Source organism: Cetorhinus maximus, chromosome 3, assembly GCF_964194155.1.
Source record: "Cetorhinus maximus chromosome 3, sCetMax3.hap1.1, whole genome shotgun sequence".
Lineage (NCBI taxonomy): Eukaryota > Metazoa > Chordata > Chondrichthyes > Lamniformes > Cetorhinidae > Cetorhinus > Cetorhinus maximus.
In genome coordinates this window covers 182,405,248-182,427,073 of record NC_135881.1, presented here as the reverse complement: position 1 = coordinate 182,427,073, position 21,826 = coordinate 182,405,248, and the positions used below count along the sequence as shown (strand labels likewise).

General features: G+C 43.2%; 1 protein-coding gene across 7 annotated transcripts in view; it reads right to left on the bottom strand.

Moving 5' to 3' along the window:
* Positions 1-21,826, bottom strand: part of LOC144679077 (catenin delta-2-like) — a 1,449,546-nt gene that overhangs the window by 448,710 nt on the left and 979,010 nt on the right. For all 7 annotated transcript variants that reach the window (XM_078539356.1, XM_078539360.1, XM_078539354.1 and 4 more), the window contains 4 exons: positions 8,108-8,142; positions 7,498-7,614; positions 7,093-7,277; positions 3,562-4,105 (listed from right to left, as the gene is read on the bottom strand). In XM_078539356.1, coding sequence (XP_078395482.1) covers positions 3,562-4,105; positions 7,093-7,277; positions 7,498-7,614; positions 8,108-8,142 — 881 coding nt within the window. The remainder of the gene's footprint in view (positions 1-3,561; positions 4,106-7,092; positions 7,278-7,497; positions 7,615-8,107; positions 8,143-21,826) is intronic.

Sequence of the window (21,826 nt, the reverse complement as noted above, 5' to 3'; positions counted from 1 at the left end):
GAGCCTTGGAAGCATTGTGAACTGTGAGGAGGATATTGCATAACTTCAAAAGAACGTAGACAAGTTGGTGGAATGGGCGGACAGCTGGCAGATGAAGTTAATTGGGGAGAAATGTGAAATGATTCATTTTGATTGGAAGAACATGGAGAAACAATACAAAATAAATGGTGCAACTCTAAAGGGGGTGCAGGTGCAGAGGGACCTGGATATATATGTGCATAAGTCATTGAAGGTGGCAGGACAGGTTGAGAGAGCAGTTAATAGAGCATAAGTATCCTTGGCTTATTAATAAGGGCAGAGAGTCTAAGAGCAAGGAGGTTATGTTGAACTTGTATAAGACACTAGTTCAGCCTCAGCTGAAGCATTGCATCCAGTTCCAGCTGCTGCACTTCAGGAAAGATGTGAATGCACTGGAAGAGTGCAAAAAAGTTTCGCAAGAATGAGGAACTTCAATTATGAAGATAGATTGGAGAAGTTGAGAGTGTTTTCCTCAGGGAAGAGAAGACTGAGAGGAGGTTTGATAGAGGGGGTCTGGACAGAGTAGATAGGGAGAAACTGTTCTCACTCGTGAAAGGATCAGGAACACGAGGGCACAAATTTAAAGTAATTGGCAAAAGAAGCAAAAGTGACATGAAGAAAAATGTTTTCTCGCAATGGGTGCTGAAGTCTGGAACGTACTGCTTGAGAGTATGGTGGAGGCAGGTTCAACTGAAGCATTCCAAAGGGAATTAGATTGTTAACTGAAAAGGGAGAATGTGGAGGGTTACGGGAAGAAGGTGCGGTGATAACACTAGGTGACTTGCTCATTTGGAGAGCCGGTGCACATACAATGGGCCAAATGGCATCCTTCTGTGCTATAACACTTCAGTGCTTCTATGAAGGAGCCCCTGAAAACTAAAACATAGACCCTGAAAATCATAAAGTAGCCTTTAAAACAAATTTTTTTACCCCTGATCGTGGAGCATTGTAGAGCTGGAGAAGGTTATAGAGGTAGAACAAAAAATTGAAATTAAGAGCTTGTTGCCAATCACCAACAGGAATTGCCCTCCCACTCAGCCTCTTACCCCAATCTACCACCCCATGGAACAGGGTATGGGAGTTGTGATCCACCGTACGACCTAATCAAATACAACCTTAATGCTGTAACAACTGTAAACAGATATGAAGAATGTCAATCATCACATGTCGAAACAAAATTGTAACCTAGAAGGCTGCAAAAAATCCTTTCTGGATCTGGATAATCAAAAAATAAACATAATAGACATAGCTATGATAAAAAGAATAATTCTGACTTTACAGTAATAATGTTATTTATTTTATTTAGCAAATGCAAATCCCCGAAGCCAAGCAATAGTCACCTCCTTTGCTAAGTTTTAAGGGATTGGTCTGCTGCACTTTACAGTATGTACAGGGGACACTCCTGGGTAATGTGCAGCATTGTTTACGTCTCTCCAAAAGTACATAAGGGGTTTCGGCTGAGTCCCCAGTGGTGGAGGTTGGCTGCACAGGGTCTCTGGTCTGCCCTGAACCTGTTTAGCAAGGCCCACTCACGCCAAGGTAGTTCAAAGGCTGCCATTTGACTGATGGGGCTTGTCACAAGGAACTTGATACTGGTGTCATGGGAAGAATTTTCCAGTCAGCAAGCAGGGGTGGGGCCCGCTCGCCAACACGTAAAATAACGCGCAGTGATGTCGGGCGGGTGTCCCGAAGTCACCGTGCATCATTTAGATTGTCAGTTCGGCGGGTGTGCAGCCGCATCGGCTGTGCGCCCTCCGACCTGTCAAAGGCCTTTTAAGGCCATTAACAAAGTAATTAAAGTTGTTAAGAATGCTGCCCGTCCAACCTTAAGGTTGGCGGGCAGGCAAAGAGCCCAGGCGGCCTTCGCATTTTTCATGAAATCACATCCATGGGCGGGATGAGATTTCATGAAGGGTTTATTAATTAAATAAAAATTTTTGAAAAAATTAACGGACATGTCCCAGCTCATGTGACAGTTTCACATGAGGGGACATGTCCTTAAAATATTTTTTTTCTTTAATTAAATTTTTCATAACTTAAACTAATATCCCTGAGGTGCGAAAGAGTGCAGGCCCCGACTCAGGGAATCCCCCCGCCTACCCCGCACAACGCCACCTCCCCCGACAGGGGAAAATTCAGCCCCAAGTGTTTCCCATTCCTTGACCCACATGTGGCAACCTTCCTGAGCAAGGTCTGCCAGCAGACATATGGTAATAATGTTAATTAATATTAAAAAATGTGAAAGGCACATGAGACTTGTTAAAGAATATTCTGCACAATAGCTGGAAAACATTAACCTCTGTCCTTTATCAAACACAGTGAGAAGGTCTACCTAATGCAGCTCTTCTAATTACCAACGTGGATTTAGAAACTGTTTTCGTCTGCTATTTTTAAATAGAACTTATTACATAGGATTTTACAGCATAGGAACAAGTCTATGCCAATGTTTATGTTTTACGTGAGTCTCCTCCATCTCTATTTAATTCACCTAACCCAATCAACATTTCTTTCTGCTTCTTTCTTCCTCATGTGCTTATTTAGCTTCCACATACATGTAGCTACATGCTATGCTATGCTATTCTACATTATATCTTGCATTTTGATAGCAAGATTAAGAAGGCTGCCCACTGCTTTGAAAATAACTGCTTATATGGGTAGGGAGGCAATAGGATCCAGGCATATAGAGCAATAATAGTTAACAAAGTCATAAAAAGTGCAAACAATTGCATTGTGGTTCCATTCTAGAGGAAAACAATTCAAAAAGAGAGAAGTTATGCTAGACTAGTTTGAACCTATGTCAGGCTACATAATGGTTTTCATATTACAAAAAAGATAAAAGGTAGCGTTTACTGGCCCGACAGGCATCCTTGCGGGTGGGATGGGAACATTTGGAGAGCCGTTAAAAGCCAATGGCTCTCCAGATATTCCTGTTCTTCCTGCGAGAGAAAATGCTCAGGAGGTTTACAAAGATGTCACCAGAATGGAGAGGGTACAAAAACTTTCAACAAAACCTATCGAGAACTCTTTTCTCTAGAAAAGGATAAGAGATAACCCGATGGGGGGGGTCTTTTATATTAGGATGTGATAGAGATGGAGAAGGTGTTTCCAGAAAAGTAGGGGCTATTAATTTACGATAGTCACTAATAAATTTGCAAAATTCTGTATAATGTGAAATTTACCCTAACCACCCCTTATGGCAGTGTGTTTCACATTCTTACCACTTGTTGAGTAAAAGAAGTTCTTGCTGAATTTGTTTTGGATTTATTAGAGACTATCTTATAATCATGACCCCTAGTGTTCAACTCCTCCACAAGTGGGACTATATTCTCGATGATGACACTATTGAACCCCTTTATAATTGTAAACACCTATCAGGTCATCCCTCTCTACAGTCGCAACCTGTCAAGCTTTTCCTAATAGATGTACTCTCTCTGTTCTGGCAGCAGCCTGGTAAATCTTCTCCGCATCTTCTCCGATATCTTTTCTCGAAAGCAGTAACATCTCTCTTGATGATAAACGTGTCCGCCTGCCAAACTGAATTACCTGCCAGGCTGCCGGGCCTCTGTAGAGTCGAGCGTTCGTACAGCTCCTGCGGGTGTTTGCCGTACGGATCAGAAGCATGGCCAAGGCGTTTGGTGGGCGAAAGCGTGGCATAGCTGGGCTGGGATGAGCTGGCCTGGTGCGCGGGCGAGGTCGCTGCGATGGCTGGGGGCGAGGGGGAGAGGGTGGCTGAGGACACCACAATGTTGACCGGGGAGCTTGTGCTGTAGGACTTGGAAAGCCGGCTGGGTGAGGCCGTTTGCTTGGGGGAGGCGAGCCGCTGGGCACTGTAGACACCACTCTCCGCAGTTGAGCCCGCTCGCTGGAGCTTAGGTGGTGAGCCTGTCCGCTGCAGGGACATGGGTGAGCTCACCCTCTGAGCGGGAAGCGTGGCGCTGACATAGTAGACTGAAGATGGATGCTGAGGGTCAGGCAGGCGGAAGGCACTCCCATGGCTTTGCACAAAAGCCTCCCTGGACTGCGATGCAGAGTGCGACGGGGAGCTCTCAGATCCTGATGTACGACTACTGTCACCAACCCGGTTAACCTGCAGGGTGTGGGAATGGGAAACAGATAAAGTTAATTTTCGAAGAAGGCAAATTGAGTCAAAATCACACCAACAGCAACAGCTTTAGCATAGTAAAACATCCTACAACACTTCAAAGGATCATTATCAGATAGAAATCTGACACAGAGCCACATGAGGAAAAAGTAGGACAGGTGTCCTAAAGCTTGGTAGGTTTTTAGGAGCATCGGAAAGGATGAGAGAGAGAGGTGGAGATGTTTAGGGAGAGAATTCCAAGGCTTAGGGCCTAAGCACTTGAAGACATGGTCACCAACGTTGGGGCAATGAAAACTGAGCTTGCGCAAGAGGCCAGGATTTGAGGAGCGCAGAGATCTTAGAGGATTGTAAGGCTAGAGAATGTTACAGAGACAGGGAGGCCCAAAGCCACGGAAGGATTTGAGTACTAGGGTGAAACTTATAAATTCAAGGCACTGTCAGACCAGACTCCAATGCAGGTCAGCAAGACAGAGGTGATGGGTCAAACTTGGTGTAGTTAGGCTATGGGAAACAGAGATCTGAATGAGCTGAAATTTACAGAGGGCCTTTAACATAATTCCAAGACACTTCACAGAAGAGCAATCAGATGAAAATTGACAACAAACCACACAACGAGATTCTTAAAGGAGGGGGGAGAAGTGAGGAGATTTAGGGATGAGGTCCAGAGCATAGAGCCTAGACAGCAGAAGGCACAAGAACAAACTTTGCGGTAGGAAGGGGTGGGGGGGATGATGAGCAAGAGGATAAAGTTGAAGGAATGCAGAGTTCTTGGAGGAGGTAAATACTTGAGAAAAAGAATTGTGCTAATGTTTTTGCATGGGAGGAACAAGCACTACTTCGACCCCTTCTGCTGTCTCTGGCCAGAGTTATCTAGTCTGCTATGACAATGTTGTGTGCGCAAACTTTTGTTGCACTGCATTAAATTTTGGCCAGCCTGCTAGGAATTTCAATCACATTCTGGGGCCTGTGTTGTGGATTTTCCCCTCGAGGTCAGTAGAAAGACAAAACACATAGGCGAGAATTCACCCCCCGTTGGGGGGGTTGTGTGGGGGCGGGCGGGCGCGGACCTGATTGGGGCTCCCGATCGGTTTCGCGCCGCTATTTTACGTGGGTGGGCCAATTAAGGCCCGCCCAGCGTGACGCACACCCGGAAGCGCTGAGCGCTCCCTGTGCAGGCAGGGGGGCGTTCCCTGAGACAGAGGTGAGTTTTAAGCTTTAAAGGTTTTAATAAAGAAAAAAAAATTTAAGACATGTCCCCTCAAGTGACAGTATCACATGAGCCGGCACATGTCAATGAGCTTTAATGAAAGGATTTATTTAATTTATAAACCATTCATGAAACTTCATCCCGCCCGTGGATGAGGTTCCATGAAAAATGCGAAGACCGCCTGGGCTCTTCACCTGCCCACCAACCTTAAGGTTGGATGGGCAGCTTTCTCAATAGCCTTAATTAGTTAATTAACGGCCTTAACAGGCCTTTGACAGTTCGGCTGTGCGCCCGCCGAACTGAAAATCTAAATGGCGCAGTGACGTCGGGACGCACGCCTGATGTCACCCCGCGTCATTTTACGCCTCGGCGAGCGGGCCCCGCCCCCGCTCACTGAGCCGAAAATTATCCCTATACTGTTCTCAGTGCATGCTGATATATATCAGCCAATCTCAAGACAAAGGCAACCCTCCAGGGTTATACCGGCATCTCTAGGAATTAACGACTGATCTCCTGAACTCTGCTGTAAGTGCCCAGGGAGAAAAATCATTGGCATTTGAAAGAACAGTTTTTGTAATTTTCTTTGGCCATTTTTGTTTATTAATTGTAAAAATATTGGAGAGGGGGGGAAAAGAGGCTGTTTGAGTGGTTGGATCAGTTGGAGGCAGGAGGTTATATGGGAGATGTAGCATAGTGGCTTTGTTACTGGTCTAGTAATCAGAGGCTTGATCCAGAAACGTGAGTTCAAATTCTGCTGCAGCAGCTGAGGGAACTTAAATTCAGTTATTTAAGTAAATGGGGAATAAAAGGCTAGTATCAGCAATGATGAGCATGAAAGCTACTGTATTGTCTTAAAAACCCATCAGTCTCACTAATGCCCTTTAGGGAAGGAAATCTGCTGTTCTTATACTCTCCATAACAATGTGGTTGACTCTTAACTGCCTTCTGAAATGACCTCGTAGCCATTCAGTTGTATCAAACTGCTACAGAAATATATAATATCTAACAGCATTGTGGATGTACCCACATCACGTGGATTGCAGCAGTTCAAGAAAGCAGCTCACCACCATCTTCTTAAGGACAATTGAGGATGGGCAATAAGTGCTGGCCCACAGCGATACTCGCTTCCCTCTCCTGAATGTCTGGCCAGAATTAGCAGCCTCACAGCCTCACAGCCTCTGCAGATAATGGTAAACAGTAAAATCCTTTAATTGCTGCCCCAAGTATAAACAGCAGGAAGTGTGACTGCCTCAGTCATCTGCTGTGGTCCCGAGGTAGCATTCTTGCGCCCAAATCAGAAGGTTGAAGGTTCAAGCCCTACTCCAATAATTTGTGCGCGAAGTCTAGGCTGAGACTCCAGTGCAATACTGAGGGATATCTGCACTGTCAGAGGTGCTACCTTATGGCTGAGATGTTAAAATGGGGCCCAGTCTGCCCTCTCAGTTGAACAAGAAAGAACCCATGACACTATTTTGAAGGAGAGCAGGAGAGCTCCTTTGGTGCCCTAGCCAATATTCATTCCTCAAGTAACACCACTAAAAAAAAGATTGTCCCATCATGTATCTCAAAGCTGTTTGTGGGAGCTTGCTGTGCGCAAATTGACCACCATGCTTATGACATTACAAGAATGATTACAACCAATGAAGTACTTTGGAAGTGTAAAGTGTTTAAGGATGTCCTCAGGCTGTGAAAGGCGCTATATAAATCTAATTTATTTCATTTTTTTTTGAAGGAGATGTTATTCTTATAGAGTTATGTGTTGTACCTGACTATAGTTATGAATACCGACTCCTGCTCCAATCTGACCACTGGAGGTCCTCCCAGAGAGCTGCGATGTGGTTGAGTCACCTCGGGAGAGGGTCTGGTTGCTATGGTAACTGCCCGAGTACTGGTAGGACCCTTCTGGGTTGGCATTGATCTGTGAGGCACTCTGGGAGAGAGGATTGGACCCTGCGTAAAGAGTCATTTGAGAACAGTCAGTGGACTTGTCAGCAAAGCAGAAAGCATGTTAATTACTTAAAAAGCCTTTTGCCTACCCAACACAATTTGAGGCTTGCAGCCTTCAAGAATTTGGACCATAGCACTCACTTAGGTGATGAGACTGATAGTTAGCAGCCTGTTCAACTAACCAAACAATAATAAGCTAAATATTAAATTAAATGAGTCTCACTTTCAGTTGAAGAGTATTCGTGATGGTCTAGTATTCCCGACTCTTGCAGGGACCTCAGGCAAGAGTCCACTAACTCCAAGCCGCTGGCGATTTCATCGTCTGCACCTTTCTGTGCATCTGAAGTATGCATGTATATGATTCAAAAGAAGGGAGAGAACGGTGGAGTGATTAATACATCCTTGGTCTAATCAACGAGGAAGACTGACAATCTGAACTGTTAAGAAAGCTTAAGGAATTCCTCCTTTCGTCTCCTAGAAATTAATGCAGCACTCAACCTTCCGACCACGATCTAAAAATAAACGGCACCCTGGCACAACATCAATTGGCACCGGTGCCCAATCAGTGCCAATTTTCTAGTGGCAATTTGGGAAGCTGCCAATGGAAGAGGCCCAGTACAAGAGGCAACCTTCCGCTTTCCTTGCACTGCATGCAAGCAATCTCCTTTAGCTCTAAGCTAACTTTGGACAGCCAATCTGCACTATTGTATCAAGGAATGCCAACCAATATTTCTCTGCTTGCAATCATCCACTGTTAAGGGGGAGGGAGCCAGGAAGACTTTCAGCATTTAACCCCTTCAAGAGAAGAATGTTAAAAATAAAAATGATTTTACCTTGTATGTGCCAGCGAAAGGAATCCTCTGTCGAACTGCAAGAATAAAAGCAAAATGTACATAAATCAGGGTGCGCAAAAAGGCTAACTCTTATATTATAATTTGCACAGCCACCCCAGGGATATAGTACAACAACAACAACTTATATTTGAATAGCGCCTTAAGGTAGTAAAGCATCCCAAGATGCTTCACTGGTATGTGATAAGACAAAATTTGACACCGAGCCACATAAAGTGTTATTAGGATATGTGACCAAAAGCTTGTTCAGTGGTCGTTTTAAAGGAGCATGTTACAGGAGGAGGGAGAAGACATATAGGGAGGGAATTTCACAGCTGAGGTCCCAGGCAGCTGAAGGTATGGCTGGCAAAGGTGGAGCACTGAAAATCAGGGAAGTGCAAGAGGCCAGAATTGATGGCGCACTGAGATTTTGGTGGCTTGTGCTGGGGGAGATTAAATAGATACAGAGGGGTGAGGCCATAGAGGGATTTGAACACATTTCAGAATTTAAAATTGATTTGAAAATGATTGAGAACCATTCTGGATTTTTTTTGTTCTAAATGTGCTAATTTTCTCTATTCCTCCTCCTTTAGTCTCTCACTGGAGCAGATTTCCACGAGTACAAGGCACCCTGCAGTATGCTGTCCAGCTTGCCAGGTTAGTGTTAGCAGGCTGAGCGATTGCAAGGGCATTGTAGCCTAGATCCATCCTGTCCTCATCCACAATGCATAACTCCAGCAGGGTTTGCAGGATGTCCATCATTGGGAGCAGGAGCAGGAAGCCAAGACCTGCTTGGCCCTCCATGCCTCAGAGCTACCTATAACACTCCCTGACACTACCAGATAATTCAGAGAACAAAGGTTCAGCACACATTGGGAATTGACCTCCTAGGTCATACAGCTCAGCTAATCTCTGGTTAAACTCACTGAGTCATCGGTTGAGCTGCCATTTAGAACATCTTCAATGAAACAATTGAAGTGGATTATAATCGTAGCCCCTTATTGGGACTATTCCAATTAAGTATACTCCTTGGGTGATCACTCACACTTGAGGTTGAAAAAGACAGACCTCATAGTATTTAAATGGGTCTGAAGAACTATTTAACTCTTCCTGAAGGAAAGGAACCACCAGAGAATATTACCTCCAGATAGCCTTTTTAACAAGTTTTTCCAAGATTTTAACAATTCGGATATTATAAGGGCATCCCTCCTCAACAATGTACCTCTCCACTGAAGAGTGTACGGAGATGGGTTCTCTAGTTTGGATACAGAAGACAATATGCGACAATATATTTTCTCAATTATATAAAAGTTTACTAAAGAGCCGAACATACAATTCATTCCTGATGGTAAATCAATCGCAATTTTGACAGTTCTAGCAAAGGCAAGTATAATATTGTTTCCAATAGAGAATCCAAGTCTTATTAATATTACAGAGAGAGATACTTAAGATATCTATCAATATTTAAAGAAGTATTTACCTTTAAACCCCTAGTAGAAAGCCATAGAGTCTTGTGAGATATTCTATGCCAAGTAAGGGGAGAACTATCATCGCTACACTATAGCAGCATGCCTTCACCTCGAGAAATGCTTGAGTGAATCCAAAGAATCTAAAAATCCTACTGTGTGGTTCCAGTATTTATACCATAAAAGAGCTGAATCAGCTGGAAGCATGTTGAGCACACAAGCTAGACAAGATCATTTCATTTTAGTCTACATCCTTCATTTTGGTCAACATCCTTCAAACAAACAGGATACTGAGAGGTGCAGATGGTGGTCACTACACTCAGTTGATAAGTGATTTAGGGGCATCCTTAAGGTTATCCATTCTTAGAGAATGGTATCTTACAATTTATCAGTGCCTTACTGATGTAATGTAGAGGCCAGTTCCTGTTGCTTCAGAACTGCCTTGTGTTAGACGATATACCATATCCTATGCCACAGGATGTTGTTGGCCTTGAGCACACAATTATGCTCAGGCATGTTTATAAACTTTATAATCTTAGTTCAGCAGATGAACAATTGTTAATCCCTACTTCATAAGAGAAACACTCTTTTTAATCTCATAACTCTGGATTCTCTTATAACTTCATATTTATAGCTGTATTCCTTCCGATAATGAGAAGCCATCCATTAATGCCATCAGGGATGTTCACCTCTCCAACCCTCTTCTAAAAGCAAACCAATGAATACTGGGCATTTAAGAGAATTGAGCACAAATCTTCCTGGATTACTCTTTAATGGGGGCAATTGCAACTTTGTATAAATGTCTGTGGTTGTGCTTCTCTTCCGGTTTTTATTTCCATTGGCTTCGATCAGGCAATTAGGTTTCTTTTACTCATTAAAAGCATTTCAACAAAATCCAATCAGGTCTGATCATGGGCTTTCATGCACTATGACGCTGCTCCCAGAGCCTACAACACTTAGAACTGGCCTTTCCACTCCAAGCCTGAAGCTCTCACTTGTTGTGCAAGTTGGGCAGTGCCACAAACTGGGACGATCGCTTCGCTCCCAGAGCTGTCGTTTTCTGCATGGCCAGTTCTCCTCACTGCTCCTTAAATGTAAACTGCCTTCCGCATTTGTGAATTACAAATATTTGTCTTCAATGAAAAGGAAACCAGGTGAATTTTGCCATTTCAACCATGTCCCCCACCCCCAGGCGGTGAAGACAAATATTTCTCGCCAGGATGCTTACACCCATGAAGCTAACCCAACAGTATTCCTTTGCCAGTGCATGCTTCCCTGTTCCCTTGTTGTGATGCATTTATATTGTAACAATGTTGGGAATTGTCTCACCAGCCTTGATGGACATACAATCTGCAAATTTATCCTCCTGAGGTCAATTAAATAATTTTTTTTTTTAGAGAACCTAGCAATCCTACTATGTTTTATTTGATGAGTCTGGATTGAATTTGAAGCTACATGCTTGTTCTAGTTACAGTCCTAAAGGAGTGCCTGATGTTGCAGCTATCCTGTGTCCAACAGAGATACATTCTATACTACCCATAGCAGGTACATCCGTGCTAATGCAATTTGCCAGCTTTACGCAGCGGTTGATGAAACCACCTGAATGAAGCTGATTGAAGCCTCCACTTTTAGCTGATTGGAGCTCCTGAAGACCTGACTTTGCTGAAGACCTTGAAAACCTGACTTAAACTGCAGAAAATGTTGCCGTATTTAATGTTTAAGCAACCTCTTTGTAACTGATTCCTATGGTGATGGTAAATGTTGATATAGGCAACTGCCCTTGATAAGGATGAACAGGTTAAGTGTCAAGGACTTTTAAAAACATTTATTCTGTTCATGGGGTGCGGGTGTCACTGGCTAGGCCAGCATTTGTTGCCCATCCCTAATTGCCCTTGAGAAGGTGGTGGTGAACCCACCTTCTGAACTGTTGCAGTCCATGTGATGTAGGTACACCCACAGTGCTGTTAGGAAGGGAGTTCCAGGATTTTGACCCAGTAACAGTGAATGAACGGTAATACAGTTCCAAGTCAGAATGATGTGTGTTTGGGGGGAAACTTGCAGGTGTTGGTTTTCCCATGCATCTGCTGCCCCGGTCCTTCTAGATGGTAGTGGTTGCGGGTTTGGAAGGTGTTGTTGAAGGAGCCTTGGTGAGTTGCTGCAGTGCATCTTATAGGTAGCACATACTGCTGCTACTGTGCATTGGTGGTGGAGGTAGTGAATGTTTAAAGTGGTGAATGGGGTGCCAATCAAGAAGGTAGCTTTGTCCTAGATGGTGTCGAGCTTCTTGAGTGTTTTTGGAGCAGCAGTCATCCAAGCAAGTGGAGAGTATTCCACCATACTCCTGACTTGTGCTTTTGGATGGTTGTCTTTGGGACATCAGGAGGTGAATTTCTTGCTGCAGAGTTCCCAGTCTCTGACCTGTTCTTGCAGCCACAGTATTTAGGTAGCTGGTCCAGTTCAGCTTCTGGTCAATGGTAACCCAGAGGATGGTAATATTGGGGTGGCAATGCCATTGGATGTCAAGGGGAGATGGTTAGGTTTTCACTTATTGGAGATTGTTGGAAATTGTTTCAATGTGTGCCTTCCCGGTTTAACCCTATCACACTTTTAAGACTTCAAGGAGGTGAGTGATAAGCTTACAACCTGAGTGGAGAAACTGCAGACCTGTAATTATACTGGATTGAATGGAACTGAAACTTGTGTCAAATCTTGAACTTTCACAATCAGTGCTGTAGAAAGAGTAATCTAGATCATGGTGTGAAGTTACAATCTCAGTGCTATCACCTACCACAAAGGTCAATCCACCAGCATTATCTATGCGGCAGATTCTGTCAAGTCATCTAACAATTGTTATTGATTTTTGATGGGAAAAATAAAAATTCACATTCCAAGGCTGCACCTGGTTACACAGAAGATGATGAATTGTCTGAGGTGCTAAAACGGTACCTCAATAACATCAACGTGGATAGTCATTCAGCTCACAGTGCCTGCTAAACCCTACAAGATTAGGCCAGTGTATGCAAACAGATATGCAGTATACCATCTCGCTAAAGAAAAAATGATGCACCATTGAAGATTGATGATACTCAGTATATGTTTCCCCGTTCTCATATTGCCACATCTAGTTTTTTTAAATCTATGGATTAAAGGCTTAGGAGGGATCTCTGTTACTCTCTATTTGGTGAGCAAAAGGTTGACAATCAAAATTTTAAGTAAAACTTTATGCCAAGCGTGACTGAATAATCATGAAAAACTGGCCTGAGCTGAATGATTTGTTCTATAAACCAACTCCTTTGAAACAGAACTCAACTCGAGCAGAACTTGAACAATTTCCTGGCTGAGGAAAGTGCATGAGTTTATATTGAAGGTTTACACATTAAGTGTGAGCAAACATTGTAGAGCTGCTCAAAGGAGCAGTAAAACCATGGGGCTAAACTAACCTTAGAAACAGGCCTGTCAGCCCATCGTGCCTGTCCTGCCATTTGATTAGATCATGGCTGATTTGCACCTCAACTTCATTTACTCGCCTTGCTTCCATAGTTCTTGGTACTATTACTTGTTACAAACCTATTAATCTCAATAGTTGACACATATTTTTCGATGGAGATAGGTGTCATGATTTTTGATCTAACGATATGTGGATCTCAGGCCTGAAATTATACTCCCAAATTGGGGGTGCAGAGTCAGGAAAATTGCCGAATCCATAAACCCGACCCAGGAGAAAGAGCCCCAGACTGTCAGGTTTCCATTCCGGGGTGGGTGGGTGGGGGGGGGGGGGGGGGGGGGCGAGGTGGGGTGGTTAACAGGAGTCAATCCAGAAACAGTGCGGAGGCAGCTACAGGGGCTGCCAGGTGCAGACACAAGACGCTGTGTGAAAGGGTGACCTTGCTGCTCCAGCACTTTGTCCCAGCTGTTAAAAAAAAAGAAAACAAAAAAAAAAAACCTTTAGCCCTCACACCCCCTCACCCCCATACAATCCCCATGTCCCATCCATGCGAAGCCATGCCACCTCATGGTCTGCACCCACCCCTATGGCCCCTCATACCCTCCATGTCAACCAATGTTCCTCTACCCAGCCCCATGGACTCTCATTCTCTCCATGTCAACCTATACCCCTCTAACAACCCCTCATGGCTCCTCGTACCCTCCATGCCAATCTATGCCCATCATCCCATCCCATATGGACCTTTATAGCCTCAATGCCACTTTAGTGCCAACATGTGCCAAACCGTGCCCCCCGCCATTTGCCAACACATCCAGTATCCACCAGGGGCAGAAATTAGGACCAATGCTGATGTGAATTAAAATAAAGATCTAAGTGTCTACGATGAACTCACTATTTTAAAAAAATACTCTAATTGATAAAAAGTCCATGCACCACATTTAAATTGCTTCAACTACTTAATTCCTTATAAAAATAACCATTTGTATTCATAGCCCTACATCACGACTTTATAACCATTTGGAGCTGTCAATGGAACGTGAACTGACAGGCACCCTACTGTGATTTTTTTTTTAAATTTAGAGGCCTGGAGATTTAAATGCTTAACAGTTGCAATGAGTTTATCCTTTTTTTACATACATTCATGTCTAATTTTAACAATCCCAAAGGGCTCTTGAACTCTCCCAAAGCTGTCTCTAGATCTATCCAAAAGGGTATCTTAGCTCTCCAAAAGGGTACCCAATCTCTCCAAAGAACTCTGTTAAGTTTAGACCTTCTCTTGAAAAGTGGAAAGACCACAAGTCATGTTTTGGACATCCCACTAGCAAAAATTGGATCTGACTGAAGGCAGCAGCACTTTAATATGTGCAGCTGCCTCCGTGAACCACGGATGTGCAATCTACAACCTGCCCACATTCCCCCACCCCCTTGTGAAAATAGTGGGTACCAGGTTCAGGGGTGGGACTCCCAGAATCGGGGTTCCAGCACCATTTTGGCTAAGCCGCAGAATTTTTCCATCATTGTGAAAATGTAGCCTCAGAGTCAGAGTCTACCTAGATGCTTTTCTGCAGAGAAGAGGAGATAATCAATAGGATGATTTCCTTTGGACTTAATTGTCCCCATCCCTTTAAATTTGGCGTGGGTTTAATTTTCCACTCCCACTACTACTGTGCATGCATCTGAACCTGTGATCGGTGCTGCACTAATGATTAAATCATGTGAGAACTGGGTATAACCAGCCCACCTTCATTGGAGTAAGTAGCTAATTTGGCAGAAACTATACCAAGAAATGGCTATTTCAACTGGCCAGTCCTGGTGATAAGCATTTACAGCACGATGCAAAGAACTGGAATAAGGTACACAACTGGGTAACATGATGGTCAAAGAAACCATCAGATGGTGCATTTTCCCAATTGTTGAGATGAGTGACATCAGGTCTAGGAGGCTGAACATGTCTTTGTCCTTACATCATCAAGGATCCTCAGAGAAGGTATAACAGGTTAATTATAAAACAGACTACAATTTTCTGTTTTAAAGTATTGAGATGTGAAGATTTAGGAGTTAGGTGAGGAATTAACCTCGGTTAGTGTTCCCTACTACGAGAGGAGCACTCAATAAGATTTGCAATAAGGAATTGTAAGTGGATCAGTTCTCTTGCTCTCAGCTGACAGTTCCATTAGCTTGCAGCAACCTGTCCTAAACATTTGTGGATATTGCTATGAAATGGCCAGGTGCTCGAAGGGGGTGTCTTGATACTACAGAGAATATTTGTAGTACATGGAGAACCAAAGTTGATCTCACATCATTTTGCAAGGTCAACTCAATTGAATATCATGACAGTCCCTGATGGATTGGCCAAGGCACAGAGGGAGAGTTGGGGTCAATAGTTTGCCATCTCCTGTGAGAGACTATATTAAAGAACTGCTGTGTGTTTCCTTAATGCTGGTTTCCACGTTGTCAGGAAGAAACCTTCTCCACTGAAACTGACTTTGGAAACAAGAACACAGGAACTGCTGGATGAAGACCAACCGAGGTCATCTAATTCACTTTCTACCATCTGTGTATGATACAACGTTAATGCATTTGTTGACTATATCAAGGCCATCAGTCTCTTATCAATTAGTCTGTGACAGGACCAGACATGAGGACGGGGAGCAGGACTGCTTTCTTCCAGCCCTGGAGGATGGTTCTTTAAAGCAGGTAAGGTCTTGTCCTGAGCTGATGGGTATGTGCCCAATGCCTGGCTGAAAAAGGCAGTAGGTTAATGCTGTTTCACACACATGCGGTGGCATATTGGTATTGTCACTGGACTAGTGTTCCAGGGTAATGCTCTGGGGACCTGGGTTCGAATCCCACCATGGCAGATGGTGAAGTTTGATTTCAATAAAAATCTGGAATTCAGAGTCTGATGATGACCACAAAACCATTGCCAATTGTCATAAAAACCTATCTGGTTCATTAATGTCCTTTATGGAAGAAAATCTGCTGCCCTTACCTGGTCTGGTCTACATGTGGCTCCAGACCCACAGCAATATGGTTGGTTCTTAAATGCCCTCGTTCAGGGATGGGCAAGTGACATTGACATCTCATAAATGAATTTAAAAAATGAGTCATGGCAAAAGATGTGAAAGGGATTTTCAGGACTGAGGAAGATTGGGAAGGTAAGCATATTTCTGCTTTGCTTACTCTTGGGCTTGCATAGTGTCACAGCAACAATTCATTCTAACCCTGGTCCAACATCACAGAGGTTATTTGTGGGATACTTAAACAACCATTCGCCTGGGTGGTAAATGCATGTGTACCCATGGGTGGAATGAGAGATAGAGATATGATTATAATGCTACACATAAATCTTGCAAGGCATAACAACCAACAACAGTGCAACACAATCCATCTGTGTGCTATAGGTCTATAGATTCACATAAGGTGCAGGCTGGACACATCAGTGATACTGCTAATTTCATTGTAAGTCCATCTTTTATCAACTTCAAGAAGACTTCACATAACTGGTGTGCACAGATACAGAATAAAGGAAAACATCGAGTGTAGACTCGATGGGCCAAATGGCCTCCTTCTGTACTCTACTATTCTGTGATTCTAATCCGAAATGCACCAATTGACCCACGATGAGGTGAGAGGCTTGAAATTTAAGGGACAAGAGGCAAGAGATGAAGTGGGTAGTTAAGGCCAGAGGCCCTTGCCTGCAAGCTCATGGCTAGCATCATGCTTTGATTTTAATTCACTCACTGATTCTCTGAAACATTGACATTCACTACAACTTCAACAGAATAGCACACATTATCCTGCTATGCTCTCTTTGAACATCTTTCTCACCTGACAGCAGTGTAAAATGCATCATTCAGTTGATCCTATTGGCATCCATTATGAACAGCCTGCTGAAGTGATTGCCTGGCTTATCCCTAGCATGTTCCAGCATCCTACACTTCGACAGTGACAAGTAGCAGTTCAACTTCCTCTATGACCTTGCCCCTCCTTACCACTCCACTTCCTCCAGCTCTAGAACCCTCCGAAATCTGTGCTCACTTCCAACTGTGTTCTGTCCACCCCTGATTTTCATCTGCCAGATTTTTGCTCACTCACTCAATCTATCTATATACGTCTGCAAACTCCTTATGTCTTCTTCACAACATACCATTGTAGATATACCTGTCTTTTGAGGATAGTCAGTGATTTCTTTTGAACAACGCTGGTACAGGTACAGTACCCCAAATCTGGCTGTCTGAAAACCAGAATTGTCCAAAAGCCTCCTCTAAAATTGCCTCCACCACATTTATATCCTTCCTTAAATAAGGAACATTTTTCTCTCTGTGCACTGCTCAACATTTGCAACATACATGTAATTTACCCTGTCTATTTAATAACATGTGCCTCAAGTACCAGCATTCAGCAGCTGTCCTGGGCTGTGCTTTTCATGATCAAACTCATTCATGGAGAGGTGGATTGGACCTTTCACTGAAAATGTGTGATTTAAACATAGACCAGGAATGTAGGTTCGCACAATGCTTCAATTCATTGGGTAATAGGTAATCCAAAACCTGGGAAAATCTGAAATTTTAAATACAGCATGAAGTAAAGGACATTGGTACAGTTCTGGTTCAGATCACACATTACAGGGACTGTAGCTTAATATTTTAAAGCCTTAATGAGGGGAGTACACCTGCTTACCCTCCATTCCCATGTCACTGCCCAGTTACACGATGGCATGTTCATGGCTTTGGGTAAAAAAAGGCCAAAGGCCTCTATACCTAATAACATGGTGCCTGCTCACTTAAGTAGGGCCACCACTGCACATCGCATAATCCAACCCGGCAAAATGTGGTTAAACGCAGCATTGATAATAAATCTAGCATATAAAATTAAATTGGCAGTGGCAAAGCATGGTGATCACAGCATTGACACAATCTCTAATCAGACAGCTGCAGGTTGAAGTTGGGTGGCTGCCGACTGCAGTTGGAATGAGTTCTCAGCCAGGTAGTTAGTCAAAGCATCAAGGAATGGACTGCCAGCCAACTGCTTCTGAAGGCCAATTATCAACATTCAAGGAGAAGATCGCCACCTGTCCTGTCCTGTCTATTCGACTGATGCAGCGGCATAGCTAACGATGGGAGAAAAAGTTATGGTACTCCTTCAGTGGGTAGAGTGTGGTGCAGAATGATGCCAATGGTGTGGGTTCAATCCTCATAGGAGCTGTAGTAGTTCATGGGGAACTGACTCCTTGCTTTCTCCCATGCTTGATGTGGAGTGATGCCCCTCAAGCTTTAAAAGCACTTGTCTCTCTCCAACTGAGAGATGCCTATGGTCCCTCATGCACTATGGCTAATTATGATAAACTCCTTTTATTGAGGGGGGGGGGGGGGGGGGGCGTGGGGGGGGGATTTGCTCTGTGCGCACTACTGTACCAAAACTGGGTTTATAATGGTCAAGGTTTGGCTTAAGCTGCTAAGCAAGCCTTCACCTCATATTCATTGTAGCCTTAAACCACACAGCATAGAAGGAGGCAATTTGTCTCTCCATTTTACTGAAGGAGGCCAATTGTGACTGTGATGGCTCTTTGAAAGAGCCATACAATTGGTTCCACTTCCTCACAGCTCTCCAAATTTTGCTTTTTTAAGGTTACTATTACTTCTGCTTCAACACCCTTTTAGGCAATGCATTCTAGGTCATCATAAGTTGCTGCATTTCAAACAGTTTTCTCCTCTCCCCTCCAAAAATGGCGTGGCATGGATCCTGCTGTTCAGATCTTTTTTGCCAATCATCTTAAATTTACGACCTCTGGTTACTGACCCTCCTGCCAATAAATACATTTTCTCCTTACACTATCAAAAACCCTTCATGGTTTTGAACACTTCTATTAAAGCTCCCGTTAACCTTCTCTGCTCCAAGCGGAACAAACCCAGCTTTACAAAGTATTTGCAGCACAGAAGCAAGTCATTCAGCACAACAGATCCATGTCGGTGCTTATGATCCACAAGAGCCTACTCCCACCCTTCTTCATCTAACCCTATTAACAAAGCTTTCTATCCCTTTCTCCCTCATATGTTTATCCAGCTTCACCTTAAATGCATCCATGCTAATCACCTCAACTACTCCCTGTGTAGCTTCTCTGGACTCCACGCATAACTGAAGCTCTTGTGGAAATCTGAGGTGAATTTCCCCTTCTTAGTTTCATAAAAACCATAATTATTTCAATTTCCTTTGAAAGAAAAAAACAAAGCCTTTTAAACTTTACAGCCCACCTCCAATCAAAATTAGCCTGATCCCAAGGAGACCGATGGTTGACTGACCGTGAATTCACAAAAATGAGTTCATCACTGTTGCAAAAGAGAGATAGGGCCTTCGTTCCACAGAAAGATTTGCAGTCAGTGAGAACAAAGAAATCAAAATGTTAATAAAGTTCCAGATCTTTGAACATGCAAGTGTGGATGTCATGAAAAAAAACATTTCAGGAAATAAGTTTTCACCTTGAGCAGATAATCCCATTTATCCTGGCTGGATCCTGAACTGTGCATGATATGGTAGATTTATCAAGTGAAAGGTCAATTCCGTAAAAGTAACCAAGGTAACAGTACACAAATGAATCAAATTCAAAGCCTTGCCAACATTTAGCAGGCCCACTTTTTACAAAAACCCAATTCATTCTCCAAGTTACATGGCAATGGCTTAAAGGAGCTGAAAGCACTCATGCAGCTGAGCGTATAATGGCTGCCATACATGACTTGGCATGATTCTCCCAGAAGATAATTAGACTTTTTCCCTTTGGCTTCCCTTTGCACCTTTGTTGCAGAACTGTAAGTGAAAACGTACCAAGAATAGTTCAGTAACACTGAAAAGTCCCATGACATTTTTGCTAAAGAAATACAATCTTTCAGGAGATTACAACCAGCTGATACTCTCTGAATGGCACATTGCAACTCAGAGAGCTAGCTGAGATTCTGGAAGGTTTTTGTAAATTATTGTTTTCTGTGAAAAACAGGAGGTGATCAAGGACAGGGATTATTGGCTTTGAATAATGTGCACTGCAAAAGCAGGAAGAATTAATCTCTGCAGGATGGTTGGGTTTCTCTTGGCTTTTTGAATGGACTGAATTGACCAAAAATGAAAAGCAACAATGTCACGGAAATATTATCAAAGGTCCACACCACCCTGACTTGAACATATATAATTTTCCATCGTCATTGACGGGTCAAATTCCTAAAATTCCCTATAAACACCCATTGTGGGACTTGGCATAGGGACAAGTGACAGTCTTCTGAAAGGCCTTTCAGGAGGTCTACAGTTGACAACAGCAGGCCTCAGAATGGGAGCAAAGTAAACACATAATTAAGACCCATAATTCTGGTTCCTGGCTCCCCATCAGCATTGCTACAGAATCCTGATAGTCTGAATAATAAGCAGAGAGTGGGCTCGTTCCAAAAAAGCTTCAGCTAACCATTACTGACTAGAAAGATGTCATTAATCTCTAAACCACTGTTTTAAATTCACTTTCTTGGAGAAGTGCTCTGGTAGCTTTGTAGCACATTCAAAAATCTGTCAACCTTCTCAATACTTCAATTACTGCAAAGTGCACACATTAGTTTTTCCAGCCGTACAGATGCTTCAAATTTCTAATGGTATGACAAATTGTCTGTGAATCCCTTTTCCACAAAGCAGGGTTATCAGAATCCTTGCACCCATTGGAAAACTTCCACTTTCAGTTTCACTGATGCATGCTAGCAATTCCTGTGAGGTATGTAGCCAGATGCAAGGACTTGGATATCATTTGGAGAACACATGCTCAAAATTACATAAAGAAATTCAGTATTGGAAGGGTTAAGTTCAGATTTTGAAATTCTGTTTTATCTTGTGTCCCATGGAGTGAAAACTTTTTCATCAAAAATATATGCTCATTAAAAAGTAACCAAGTTAATGTGGGATTCAGGGCTGAGACAGAGCAATACCAGCTTGCTTTTACTCTCTAGGGTTGGCACACTGAAATGTTACAGTGGATGCATTTACACCTCCAAAAATAGTGTTGCATGGATCCTGTTCAGATCTTTTTAACCCAAATCATGGATTGGGATTTGCAGATGCACACACTAATTACCCTATTGTGCCTCCAGCAGCTGGCTAGCCGAAGCAACATCACCATTGGAGGCCAGTTATAACTCACTGAACCCCCTGTGATACTGTGACACTTTGCCCATCCTGATTCACAGCTATTGGAGGAAGACGCTGATTCATCCATTGCACCCATATCCCAGACTGTACAAGAGGTGGATGCAGCTCACATGTTCTCTGCTGTGGCTACGACAATGAGGTTCACACATGATACGCAAGGTGCTTGCATGTTGTTAATAGAACACTAGATGGCCCACCTGATGTGAGGAAGTACATTGTAGGATTTATGTGTCCTTTGTATTCCTTTGTTTTTCTTTGATAGATGCAGAGAAATCAAGGTGATTTATTAGGGTTGTGGGTGTGGTACAGTGAGGTCGGGTGGAGCCAGGTGTTATACAGTGAAATTGGGGTGATGTAGTGAAATTGGGGTGATGTAGTGGAATCAGAGATGATAATAGTAGAATCAGGGTGATGTAGTGGAATCAGGGATGATAATAGTGGAATCAGGGATGATATATTGGAATCAGGGATGATATATTGGAATCAGGGATGATACAGTGGAATCGGGGATGATAATAATGGGTTTTACAGCAGATGAGTTACTTTAATGTTTTTGACTTGGTAATTCGATCGCTACCGATTATTTCACACAAAATTGAGCATACACTGAGGCTTTATTTCCTTGCAAACGACCAA